At 44.3% G+C, this 14033-nt stretch overlaps 1 protein-coding gene across 1 annotated transcript; it reads left to right on the forward strand.

The window, feature by feature from the left end:
* The first annotated feature begins 6722 nt into the window (after positions 1-6722).
* On the forward strand, positions 6723-7812 carry SMIM32 (small integral membrane protein 32). The gene has a single exon (XM_026047624.1). The coding sequence runs from the start codon at positions 6800-6802 to the stop codon at positions 7235-7237; it is 438 nt and encodes a 145-aa protein (XP_025903409.1). The 5' UTR covers positions 6723-6799; the 3' UTR covers positions 7238-7812.
* Positions 7813-14033: the final 6221 nt, after the last annotated feature.

Consider the following 14033-nt stretch of genomic DNA (forward strand, 5'->3'; position numbering starts at 1 on the left):
AATAACAAGTTATTGTATAGTCTCAAAAAGAAATATCATTGACAGCTCTGCTTTCATCTTCATGTTTAAATGTCAGGTGATGTTTTATTCTGCTAAGTGACAAGTACTTATTTATTATTCTACATTAGTGGCAAATATTTCAAAGAGCTGAGAGTTGAGGTATTTCTCCTAGCTTTATATTTCACGCAGCTTTCCTCTTTTTGGCCACTATTATGGATTTGAATAAGCTAATATTATTATCCTAACTAATACTAGCCATTGAGCTTTTGCAAACCATTTCCATGAAGTTACGACGATGAAATTGAACCCGATTTAATTTGCTCCGTGAAAGCGCAATTGTTCCAGATGCAATGAGACTTTAGGACTATTACAGTAATCCCTGTCACATGCCCACGGATTTTCTCTCTGCCCAAGCTCATTCAGTGAATATCATTTTGCACCATCTCCACTAAGGATATCTTGCACCTTCTTCTAGGCCACGGYGAGCAAATACCAAAATGCTGCAAAATCATGAGGGCTTCACCCAGGAGCCCCATCCTGGTGAGCACCATCCCTACACCAGCTCTCAGAGCTCTGCAACGACACCCAGCACGTAGTGCRTGGGATGGGGACCTGCCAAGCGAGCCCGTTTGCCAACTGCAGGCATCTCCCTTGACTCGTCGTGGCATCTCCGGCTGTGGGAGCTAGAGAGGCAAAGCCAGTGAGATATCAAAGCTAATCAAGACAGTGAAGCATCAGATCTTGCAATGGTTCACTTGGGCTAATGGGAAACTGGGAAAGCAAGAGGCGTTTCCTTTCYAGCAGGTCCCTTTTCCCATCTCCGCTTGGCCCCTGGGTTTTCCTCCCTCTTGTAGCTTTTAAATAATAATAACAGAAAGAATCTAAGCCAAAGTTTGCTTTGAAACATAGAAACAAGTGGACTGTTCTGCTTTTTTTTTAAATAAGGGACATTACACATCTGGAGCAGTATAAAAATTCTGATTCAAGCCTTGACCTCCTCCAGTCAGGGACATTGCCTAAATGTGGAGCATTGATATCACGTATCAAGTCCTCTCCAGAACTGAGAATCTGCCACAAAAGAGCGAGTAATCTGGCAGAAACACTTGACATACAGAGCCAGGAACCATTCCCCTCAACTCTGCGTCTGGTTGGAAGGGAAATAATCTTCTATGAACAGCTCAAATAAAACTCACCTCTCCTGTTGTTTGACTTTCAGAGACAACCCTACCCAAGTATCCCCAAATATTCRAAGTCTAGGAGAATGCAGGACACCCATCACCTCCTCCTAGCTGCTAGACAGGACAGCAGAGTCCACCCCAGCACAGGGACGAGGAGGCACAGCTCTTCTTTCCCAAACCAGGGAGATCAAAGCATTCCCATCATTGCCCCATCCCTGATCCCATTAAATCTGCCCCATAAGAGACTAGAACAGTGTTAAAAGTGACATATACAACACCATAATTTTGCAGTTTCCTTGCAGGACTCAGGTCATGTAGACATTCATTTGCCTAAGGGGAATTTCTTGTATTTCAGATCAGCTTTACTGCAGTAATTGAAACTACAGTCCTTTTCTTGTATTTCTGCAGGACTTTCTAGAGAGGGAAAAAGGAAAGGGTTGTTTTTCTTCAYGAAGAATATTGTTTAAAAAAAAATTAATGAAAAAAATCAATTTGTTCTGTCATCCTATGGGTGACTGACTTTAGTCTGGGAACTCAAGAGACAAGCTCAGCTCACCAAAGCCTCCTTAGAAGAGCCACATCCTCTGTCTTTAGCTGCCCGCCTTCTTTTACAGATGCTCTTTGAGTTTTACACAAGGCTTCTCTCTCTCCTTAACACTGACAAGAGTTAAGAAATAATCAGCAAATTTGATTACTTGAGTCATATTGTTATGAATAATGAATCAGATATTAGAAAAAAGGAATAGTTTTATCAAGCAGGGACAGCATACAAACAACTAAGCAAAAGAGCTCTTTCCTGGCCCGCTGAGAAACATTTTGTTCCTTTTCTTACACTTTTTTTTCAGTCATAGATGAAAATACTCCTTAAAGTGGCAGCTATCCACAGAGAGCACACGGCATCTTTCTGAAATAATATTTACCTAAAACGCTGACATTTATGCCCTCCCTGGAAAAGGCTGCGCGCTGCTCTCTGCTCAGGTCTGCTGCTAGATACACACGAGTTTCCAAGCCTGCCCTGTTTATGTGAACGCTCTTGCTCCGAGCTAGCTTTGCCAGCGGCCTCGGCTCGCACCGGGACTGCTAATAAATAACCGCCCCGGGGCAATAGATTTGCTCTGCTAGTGTGTGCAGGGAGGGAGGAATGCAGGCAGCAAACCTTCGTGCTTCCCAGTGGAAAGAATTCCCTGCTCRGCTTGCGTTACAGTAACGGTGACGTGGCAGCAGGCACCAAGGCTTAACTGCCCAGGAAGTTTTGGAATATATTAAGATTTTAGATCCATTGTTCAGGGTGAGGCTGCATTGCTTTCATGCTGTTTTAGATACTTCTTCATTCTATTTTTCTAGATACTGCTTCATTCTATTTTTAAGCTAACACCAGGCCACCGTGTAGCCTTCAGGTTCTGATCCTCCTGACACCATCCCTGCAGGGCAAGGAAGATCTAGTTCATATTCCAAATATATTAAGTTAACCTGTCTCACACAACGTTATCCAAAACCTGTCCAAAACCCTTCCATCTATGTCCATCAGATTATCTAGGTGCAATTACTCATCCTCCTCAGTTGGTACAGATTCTCCTCAAAATGCACATCCAAGACAGGTGTTAAAACACAGAGCAAAAAGCAATAACCGGAGGAGCTAGAGGAGCGTGAACCAGCCCTAGGGAAGAAAACGAGCATCGCACTGGAGAGAAAGGACCAATGCAGCCGCATGCTCCCACGTCCAAGGAGGCCAGGAGCAGCCTGTGTGCGTCTGAGCTGACAGAYACTGTGGGATGGGAGGCCGATGAAGGCTGGGATGCAGCGGGAAAACTGTTTGGGCCTTTTCCCCACATGTGCCTGAGTCAGGAGCAGCCCAGAAAGCTGACCTCGACCACAGGATGTTTATCAAGGGACCTTTTTTCCCAAAGGARCTTGAAGCAAGCTCATCCTGCTGAATCCCCTGGCTGCTCACAATCCAGAGGAATCAGAAACATTTGGACAGAGTAACTGTCCTGCCCAGGAGAAATTTCTGCCCCAGCAACACCCTCAGAACCTCCCTCACGCATGAGATGCCCAGATCACTTGGACACTTCTGTCCGCCTCTCCTTCAGCTGCTCAGGCCTCCCGAAAGTTAGTGCTAGAACCTGACTTTAAATATTGCATGCAAGCCCTCATAAACAAAAGATTTTCAGGCTTCTCTGTTCTCAGGTCACCTTCTTCAGGCATCCAGATCCCCCATCGAAGCCCCAAAACACCTGGCTCTCTGCTTAGGGATCCAGCACTTAGGTTTAAGGTTCGAGATTCAAACACCTGAATCTCAATATCTATCACGCACTTGGCAATGAGTGTTTTCTTTAGAGTGATTTAAAGAGAAATACTTCCTGCATTTTAATTTTCTTTCCTGTATAAAGTTTTTACACAGCGCTGGAAAAAATCAGAGCACGTGGGTTGCAGCATTTCAGTCCGCTAACAGCAAAAAACCCCCGTCTGCCTCTTACTCCTAAGAGCAGAAGACTCGTAACACAGATTGCAAATAGTTATGTTACTGGGAACGATAATGTTTCTTTCTGCTTTCGTTTCCCTTGGGTGATATTTATTGTGGTAGGGGTTGTGTAAGCACATAAAAGAGAGATCATGTATTATTTATCAGCTTGGAGATGGGAAAAGACCCCAGCCTTCCACGGGGGGACCAAATCCAAAGCAGTTCTTATCTGCTAAAAATCTCATCCTGTCTGTTTGTGGCTTGGGGGAAAGCTGGTTAAAGCAAATGAGAAGCAGCAGCAGGAGCCGGGCAGGGGCCAAGAACTTCCCCTTCCAGCCCATCACACCCTGGAGGGGACGGTCCTGATCCGGCCTCAATGCGCCCCCCAAACCTCAAACAGCAAAAMTTTACTCTTAAGAACCCCAGCAGTGTTAGAGGCTCCACAATTGTCCCTGCAACATCATTTCCAGGGCACATAGGAAAAACCTAGTAAAACACGTCATTAAAGGCTAAAAACCTCCAAAAAACAAAATCAACCCTAGGCTCTCATACACACACACACAAAAACAGCACAGCTACTGAGAAATAAATTAATGAGGAAAAATTACAAGCAACTTAGGACTTTAAATAATTTTCTAATTTAAGGAAAGCAACAAGAAAAGATCGGCTTTTATTTTTGTAATTAAGGTATTATTTATGGCAAATTAACCTTTTTGAGATTCAGCCKGCATCTCGTGCTGTGGAAAACTCATCTGCTTTACTCACAGGGCTTCTCATGAGGCTCCCCAGCAGATGCAGCCAGAGCTCCATGCRCTCCCGAGCCTCTGCAGGAAGCACCAAGGATTCACCCCATGGTGGCCAGACCATGGCAGTCAGCAGCGGTTCCCCGGCCAAACTGGGGTATCCACAAGGTGGAAAATAAACCTTCCTAGCAAATGAGACCCTGTTTGGTGGGAGAAAGGGGGAAAAGCCACTGGCTCTGGGTGTGCTGCAGCCCTGGTGCTGTGGAGTGGACAAGGGCCACCAAGGAGTCACCCGGCAAAGGCTTTTTCATGCTTGCTCCTGGGCACTAATGCAGCTTAGGGCAGAAACCATTGCTGTGCCAGGAGAAAAATAAATGCATCTCAGTTTTCCCTGCAAAGGACATTTATGCACATCCCGTGGGGTATTTTTCCATTTGCAGAGCAGTTAGTCATAACTTAGAAAGGCCGGGAAAGAGAAAGCTGAAGATGGGACAGTCTTGGGAAGACACCAGGGACCTGCAGGACTCACAAAACTCTCCCTCTGATTTTATGGAGATGTCATTGACAAATCACCTGCAGGCTGGGCAGCCTCCTCATGCCTCCAGTGCTCACCAGCCCCGTTGCCAGCTCCTCGTCCTGCTGGTCCCTGCCTCCCAGATAGCCCATCCCAAGCATTATACGTAGATCAAGAAGGAAACCCCGTCTCCAAGAGCAGCACAGGTGGAAGAATAACCGGAAAAGAGAGGAGGAAAATAAATAAAGATTAATAACAACAGCCAAAGCCTCCCTGTGAAAGGGAAGGGCTCATCTCAGGTTAGGATGTAACACACACACAATGGCTCTGCCAAAGACCCTCCAAAGCTGCCGAGTGAGGAGATTTAGGCACATGATAACTTTTAAGTGTCTTAATAGACTTACTGACGGCAAAAGGGGTTTAATTCAGGTACTTAAAGCTTAGCAGAAGATTAAGAACATGCTTGAACAGGGCCTCAGGGGAGGCTGAGATTTTCTATTTTATTTACAACTGATTTGACCCTATGATTTTTTTTTCTCCTTTTCATTTGATATCCCAGGGCTGAGACATTATGTTAATTGAAACGATGACCCATCCAGGACCGCTGGCTACAACATCTCGTCACAAGCAGCTTTGCTGCTCGCTTGGATCCCTGTGCAGGGAATGTGGAAAGCGTTTTGTGGGGAAAATGTGGAAAGCGCTCCGTGCTTCCTCCCATCAAGTTACCCCGTGATCATCGTCGCTTTCTTCCTCCTCCCCAGCCCTGTCCCTGCCCCCTTCCCCTTTTCAAGTGGCAATGTGTTAAACTAAAGTATAAGCCGCGCTTATCTGATGCGCGGGAGCTGGGGAGAGGGAGCTGGCTATCTGCCAGCAGCTAACAGCAGCATAAAAGCAATTTGATGAAGAAGAATTAACATGCTAATTATCAGACTGGAGAGGGTTCTGGGGACCATACAGAAGATAAAAAGAAGACGTTTTCTGTTTGTGCTGGGGCGACCTATTTCAATAGTAAAGATTTAAGGAAGAGAGGAAGCTTTCGATGCCATATTCTCCCACTCCGTCCCGTTCTCCGGCACCCTCCCGCTCTGCAGACCTCGAGCCGCAGCCCGCAGCACTCCCTGGGGCTTGGCAGAGCATCTTCTCCCTTCAGCATCCCGGCACTGCCGGGTCTCAGGGCTCGGGAAACGGGCAGCACCGGAGCACAACTCTGCCCTGCTCGGCGCGGGAGGAGAACGTCCCGTTGGACACAATGACGTGAATCCCGCGGGCAGGGGAGGCTGCACGGGAGAAAATCCCCCTCCAACTTCAGCTGCTTTTTCTCTTTTGATTTCCTACACAAAGTGACCTCGGGCACATTTTTTTTTTTTCTTTTTAATTATTTTTCCCCCCCCACAAGGAGCTTCTGAAAAGCCAGAGCAGAAGCCAAGGCTCTCGCTGCTGGGTGCACCGGGCRCTGCAAACCGGGAGTCAGCTCCGCTCCGCGCGGCGCCGGGATGACATCGGGAAGTGAGGAAACCTGACCAGAATTCAGCGGGATGCCAAAGCGGCAGCTTTTTCTTTCCACRGATCTCCTTTAACCCAGGATTTGGGTGCATCCCACTTTTGGAAAAAACCCTCTGGGAACCGGCGGTGCTTCCCCTGCATGGAGAGCGTGGCCGGAGCACTCGCTCCTCTCCGCTGATTTACAGCCCGGAGCAGCGCTGGGAGGAAGGCACCGGGAGGGCTCTTCATCCTCACCCTCCGCGACCGGCAYGGGAGCTGGAAGAACCAGTGCCAGAGCACCAGGTACCTGTACCGCTTTCTTTATGGYTCCTATTTGCAAAGGAATGCTGTAAATATGAGCCCAGAAGATTTAAGAGCAACTTACCGAGCCGGGCAAGGGAATTAATTGCCTTTTACTCCTATGCAAAACGCGGCCGGGTTCCAGCCTGTGGCAAGCAGGAATGTTCCCTCCCTGCACCGAAGGCTGACCGTGTTTGCTCCGCTCTACTTCTGCGGCGGAGGGCGTTTGAGCAGGATCATGTATAGTGGGCTGCTAAACTCCACCGGTGCCACCGAAGCGCATCTGCTCATGCAGACCGATAGCCCCTGCCTGGGCAGCACCCAGAGACCCGTGAGCTCCTCCGCTCTGTACATGTCCACGGCCAGGGCGCTGAAGGACGGGGAGATAAACAAGCCTGACCTGGTGACTTACATCGTCCTGTTCTTCTTTCTGCTCTTGACTGTGATCCTCATTGTGCTCTTCATAAACTGCCAGCTGAAAAACTCTTTTTTTGCCACTCTTCCTTACGACAGATCGCTCAGAGAGGCGCGGAGCCCCTGGAAGACACAGACTGTGTGACACTGGGGACAGAGACAGTGGCATAGGGGCTTTGCCCCGAAACACAACAGTAGCATGAACCAGAAACCCTGTGCAATAAGATGTTACTTCCCTATGTCAGTGAGTGGATTCGATCCTTTTTAATAACTCTTAGCCTAAAAAATACATATATATGAAAAAATACATATAACCTTAAAAAAAAAAAAAGCTGTATGCAAATCCAAATGGCTGTAAATAGAGAGCTCTATTATGAAGAGATCAAGCTCTATGAAATTCGTACATAGTTTCATGCCAAAAAAGCACCCCACGGTTGCAGATAGCAGCAAGCTCCGTTAACTCTATATGTATGCAAATGTCATCACCGAGCCATTCAGTGCCCGCGCACGCACATTTGCATCAGCAACAGCCTTTGATTTGTGCATCTGGTGGAACTTGTGCCCATGCTTATGAAACCATAACGTCTACCAGAGAAAACACGGTCTATTTACCCAACGGCTCCACACTGAGAATATTAGTTTACTTTCCAGGCCCATTTCTCTCCACTGCTGCTGAAAACGTGTGGTAATGTAACGGGAGCCGTGCCTGGTAGAGAGAGAGAAATAAAAATGTTTATTTAGACTCTTGACTGTTATTCTGTTAAGGGCATTTTTCATGTTTTATTGCATTTTTCAATCAGGTTTTAAGTTACCAGCTATGTGAATCATTAAATACTTAAGGAACTCGTTTTCTACTTTCTTAAGCTATAAAGGAAATTGTTCACCAAGGCGGCAAATCAAAACGAGCAGGATGCGGAGAAGGAAGGAGAAAAAWTAAACATCATTAGAAGTATGTAAACTAATGGAAGGGGAGCACAAAGTGCCCCAAGYTTAACACAAAACTAGGTTAAAAAAAAAAGCTACAAAAAAAGAAAAAAAAACTAGAGCTGCTTTAACCAAGAGTATTATTTCCATGCCTTGCTCTTCGTACAAACTTGGACCAATTAGACCAAGCTGCATGGATTGGACAGTACTTGGATTTTTTTCTCAGCTTTGATCATTGCTGACAAAACACAGTTTTAGATTAATTAGCAATAAGGTTTGGTTCCAAAAGCTATACTGAAAGGTCCTGCTTAGCCTTCAGAGCTGACCTGYTGTTTTGTAGTAGGCAGGCTTTTGAAAACCTGACTTTCCCATACCATAATTCCACATCAAACTGCCCAAATACCTGAAGCGTATCCRTGGTTCCCACCACGAGTGGGCAAAGGGTCACTTTTTCCACAGCTGCTCTCCACACAACTGTGATTTTCACACACGTATATTRGCATCCAGTCCAAAAAGCAATCCCTGCTCCAATGTATGAAGTCACAAATCTATGAACTTCATCCTAGTGAATGATGCATCAGAAGAATGGTGTTSAAGTCACAGCAGACACTGTGCACATTAATCCAGTCTTAATATGCAAAGTACGGCAGAAATGTTGCGTGTAAACATGCATATATTTGCTGGTTTTATTAATCCAGATGAAACACATTTACAGTTGAACCAGATGCATAGATGGGCTTGCACCCAAACACACACACACACACACACACAAAACCTGTACAATGGAACCCTCTTTGCAAGCTCTTTTACATGAAAAACTTGCATAATTGATACACTTTCATGTTATCATCTTGGTTACCATTATTTGTTATGCTCAAATATGTTAAGATACTATTATAGGTATCCTTAATAGGTAGTCCATTTTTAAAAATTCTCATCCAACCGCACTGCATCCAAAACTGCACCAAACTGCACTTAATTTGGTGCAGTTCCAAGGAATTACTGAAATGTAAAAACAGAAAATATTCAAGCTTTGTTTAGCTCAGCATATTTTGAATAAATCAGGCTTTATCAAATCAGGCAGTTTYTATTTATTTTCAAGTAATGACAGCTTGTTTTCAACTGTCAGCCGCAATGAGCTTGGTCTAAGAATTTCTACTGGCAAAAGCAGAACCTTATAAAACACATGCTGCTTTGTATTGTACTTTTACTAAAATGTTCCTTTAAGCAGTTCCGTTAGCTTTGGAACGATACTATTTTTCCCCACGTCCTATAGTTGAAGCAACAAATTACAGGAGCCTGTCATGCTTATTGTGCTAACCAATTTATTGGGAAGGCTTTTAAGCAAGTCTCATGTTGCTCACCTTGATAAAAAGATAAAAAGAAAACAAATAAAAACACTAAAATATTTCAGAAGAAAACCTTGCTGATGATGTTTTAATCAATGTATGAAACGTATGGAAAATATGAATTATACTCTATTTATCAGGCCCAAAATGTAGGCAGGGTGCTCACATTGATCAAAACATAAATAAAAAATAATCCTGACCATAAACACTGGTTCGTGCATTGCAGCTGGTCTGTTAGTGCATGATGCCGCCTGGAGGGTCCCAACTCAAACATTCCCCTTTCCCCTTGCACTCTGCAAGCTGGATACTTGCTCCCTCCAAAGCACCTGGAGCAAACCCCACTTTCCATCAGCCTTTCCCTCGGAGATATCCAGAGTCTTGCTGGAGCCCCTGGCTTCTCCTCGATGCAGACCCAAGGTCAGTTGGGTCAACCATGGACAGGTTGAAGACCAGAAACCCAGACATGGTGCTGGGAGCACCAACACGGCTGGGTTCAGAGGCTCTTTAGAAGGACGAGTAGCCTCCAAAAAAGCCTTTTTCCTCCAAAAGAAAAAAAAAAAAAATCCAATAAAAAATGATGTTTCCCACTACTAGGGTGAAAGGGCCATGGCCATTGCAACCAACACCTGTAAGGAGAGAAAGAGGCATCCTGGGGACCGTCAAGCCTGTCACAAACCACACAGCAAGACAAAACGGGAAAGAAAATGAAGAAAATAAGAAGTTAACCGTTTCATTCCTCTTTGGGATGCCCGCAGCTGGCAAGGGCACAGGGTCCACATGGAAGGGAGAAGGACCAAGCTGAGCTCTCCGGATTGTGCTCTCCACAYGGGCGTCAAGCCGCAGGGATGGATCTGCCTCTGAGGGATGCAGGAGCTCCCCGCTACCAGCATCTCACCAGAAATGAACATCTCTCACCCGTGCACCCTGCTTCCCAGCAGGAATGAGCCACACGAAGGCTCCTCTGCAGCGCGGGTTTCACTGGGGAAGAGGAGGGCGCGAAGGAGGGTCGCTCTGCAAACGTTTCCTCCTTCCTGATTTTTACCTTTCCGACAATACCACAATTTTCAGCATTTCCATGGGAAGTATCTTTTTATCCACGGAGATTATTCCCTGGGGAAAATAACTTGTGCATTCTTCAAAGCGGCACTTTTGGGCTCCTGGTAGCACATTTACCTCTACTCCGAATGGGAGATCTCCCAAGCAAGGTCCCAATCATCTCCCCACTTCAGTGCTTTAAAAGCCAAGTACACAGGACTGTAAAATTGCATCTATTAAGATCTTTGTTTTCTCCCATTCTCCGCACTTCTAAAAGCATCCTTTTCATTAAAGAAACTGAGGTTAYTAATGTTTTAGACAGGCAATGATATTAAGGACATTTTGCATGGAAAWCATGAAATATCTACAATGCACAAGGGACAAAAACACCCCCTGTACACACAAATGAGATACTAAATGGAAAAAAAAAAACCTCTCTCTGTATTTTTTTTCTTTAAAATTATACACTTTGATGAAGAAAAGAGTACATTGCTAACCAGTGTAATCAAATTACTTGTGAAGGTCAGCAAAATTTTGTTTGCAAAAAGCAGGTGTTTGGTTTTCACCCTAGAAATTTATAAGTTTCTCTGTAATCACTACAGGCAAGACAATTTTGCATAAGATAAGCAACTTCAGCACATTTTAAGTTGTTCAAAAGGACCTAAATAAAAAAATACCAAAAGTTTTTGCATCAGGAATCATCTTGAGTGTTTTTGTAACACCTACCTCTACTGAATCTTCACCCCGGGCTACGAATTCCAGGGAGCCCTGCAGGACAAGCACTATCAGCCACCCTGTTACTGGGGTTTTAACATCAACCTGCTCATGAGCATCGCCCAGCAGCAGCCCCATCAGTAACCACTGCACCTGGGTGCAAACGGGACATACACTGTGGCTGAGAGCTCCTTCTCAGCCAACTTTAGAGGAGCAGATAGTCAATTGAGGATGAATTAGGGTAGCACTGAAATAAAACTCTATAGCTTATCCAGCATATTCCATGCAGAACATCTCTTACCTCAAGTCTTGCTGCTGCTTTTCATGCGAGTGTTCCAGTAGAACTGAGATCAGCTAAAGGCTTCAGGATAACCAACACCTTGTGGGMTGGTCCTTCAGCACTGCTGGACACCAGAGTCCTCTCAGAGTGGTTTTAGAATATAGAATATATTCTGAATATAGAATATAGAGTTTCTGAATATAGAAGCACACGGTCAGTGTCCTGCCTGGGTAAGGGACAACACACATCAAGGCAGGCAAAGGGAGCTGCCGAATAAAGTTTCTCTTGAGTCTAAACAGGCCTTTCCTTGGGCTTGCAGGACTTAGAAGCTCTTAGAAAAGGACAAGTGACTGAAGATCTGGATGAAGCAATGAGATATGAGAGCTCTAAGGAATCAACCTTTCAGAGGATTTGGTGATGGTTTTACATTGTAGGCATTAATAATCCTCCAGAATTTAGTCTCTATTCTGACTTCAGCTGTTCTCGGAAGCGCGATAGGAAGCCTGCAGATAAATGCAAGGCAGATCTCGCAAACCTCTCGATCGAGTAGGGCACGTTTTCTAATTTAAGTGAGTTACTTGGCAGCACTTGGCAGCTTTCATCTGTTTTGCTAATAAATTCAGCAACGGTTGGAGTAGGAATTCAGAACACAGAGCTGCACTAAAGCACCTTGTCAGCTCGGTTACGCTTGCATCAAGAATGCACAGCGTGACACTTCTTTACTCAGGAGTCTTTACACGGATACCAAAACAAGAGGGAATGATTGTGTTGAATGTTACCCACTCAAAGCGCTGCTGCTGGATGACCAAAAAAAAAAAAAAAAAATCACCCGTTGGAATAAATCACTTCCTCACCAATATTAATCAAGCAGTAGGATGACATTGTAGCTAAATATGTGTAGTTATAGCTGAGGGGAAGATAAATTGCGGTGCCTCAGGGCTTTTTCGGAAATGCCTTTCATCAGACGGAAAAAGACGACAGCTTATTCTGCATCTCAAGTCGGATGATTAAGACTGCTTTAAGATTTCAAGTGAAATCAAAGTCTCCCCTGGGTGGGTTTGGGGTTGTTTTTGTTAGTTAAGCTTTAGAACATAGAAGTAAAACCACTGAATTTGGCAGGTTAAATGGAAACATTTTGGGTTAAATGGAAGCATTTCTGTGCCACAGAGCACTCACTTGATGAAAACCAGCCAGAAACGCCCAGTTATACCCACTGACTTGATATCCCAGACATCACCACCATCCTGCTGAATTCATCCACAAAGTGCATCGGATCCGAGTATTGATAGAAAAAGCATTTTTCCCAGTTTTCCTCAGATTCTTCAGAACAATAGAGGAGATAAGGAGGATTTCTAGGAATAAGGAGGATTTCTAGGAATGGTGTCAGGGAAGGCAATGTCCTCAGCTGGGTCAAGGCACCTTCCAGGTGACTGATTTCTCCAACCACAGGGTACAGGACACTCCATGTTAATCGTTTAAATGACTGTTAAATAAAATGTTAATTACTTATATGCCAATTAGATATTTTTCTCTCCAAATAGTCAAAAAGTCTAGTCAAAAACTAGTACAACTAACAAAAATCTCTTTGACCCTATACAAATATTTTGAAGTTTTAACAACTACAATTTCTTCTTTAAAACGCTAGTGAAGGCTGCTAATTAACACAAGGCCACCCAAAATTTCTGGGCCAAACCCCAAATCCCCACCCCTTCAGCTAAAATCCTGGTTAAACTGTTGCAAAAGAAATTCAAAGCAACCTAAAGAGCCCAATCCAAGGAAGACGGTTACCATATGAAGATTTCGCAGAGAACTTCTGATCTTCACYCCTCCAAAAACTTGCACTAAAAAGTTTCAGGCTCGTTGGTATTTCCAGGAGAAAACAAGCCAGCAATTGTACACTTTTTAAATGAAATATTCAGCTTTGTTGTACTTTCAAGTGATGACAAACAGATGGAGAGCCAACAAGCCACTGCAACGCTTAATTTGAGCTGCTGCTCACTTGCAAAGTCTGCAGGATCCAGGCAGTATTGTTATAGGAAATGCCTACATACTGCTAAAACATATAAGATCTAAAGGGAAAGAGTTTTAGAAAGGAGAGCAAAACATTTCCTGGTTCACGATGGAAAGAAATTGTGATTTTTTAACACATGACAATGCCCTAGGGCAGTACTTAACAGTCTGGAATGATTTATCACACTCCATGGATCCTGATCGGCCTCATCACAAAAACTTATTATACTAAGAACCATCACTTAGAAGACTGTAAGAGCTTCTTTAAATATATCTGTTCTTAAAATACTTCTGAATTGAAAACTGCTTGGAAATATATTAAGAGGACAGTAGGTGTTTGCTATATTATCCTTGAGCCACTTTCCAAAATAACACACTGAAAACAGCACAAAACAGCAGAGCTGCCTCTACCCAACTGATTAGACCCTCCTTAGTAAAGTAGTGTGGTCATATACAAAATTAAATTACATTCACAGGAGTGAAAAAAAACCTCTTTACAACATACTCCTTTTCAGATGTAATTTACTTTTGAATTCTAAATGAATTTCAGGAGATAACYGATTTCATAGTGCTCTTCCTTCGCTCGCGTTTGCTGGGAAGCGTTCACAGTGAATATACAAGATCTCTCT

The sequence above is a fragment of the Nothoprocta perdicaria genome, unplaced genomic scaffold (genome assembly GCF_003342845.1).
Source record: "Nothoprocta perdicaria isolate Ctin4 unplaced genomic scaffold, notPer1 scaffold_5, whole genome shotgun sequence".
Lineage (NCBI taxonomy): Eukaryota > Metazoa > Chordata > Aves > Tinamiformes > Tinamidae > Nothoprocta > Nothoprocta perdicaria.

Excerpts from the sequence above, each read along its gene's own strand:
- SMIM32 (XM_026047624.1), top strand. The coding sequence starts at position 6,800 with ATGCAAAACGCGGCCGGGTTCCAGCCTGTGGCAAGCAGGAATGTTCCC.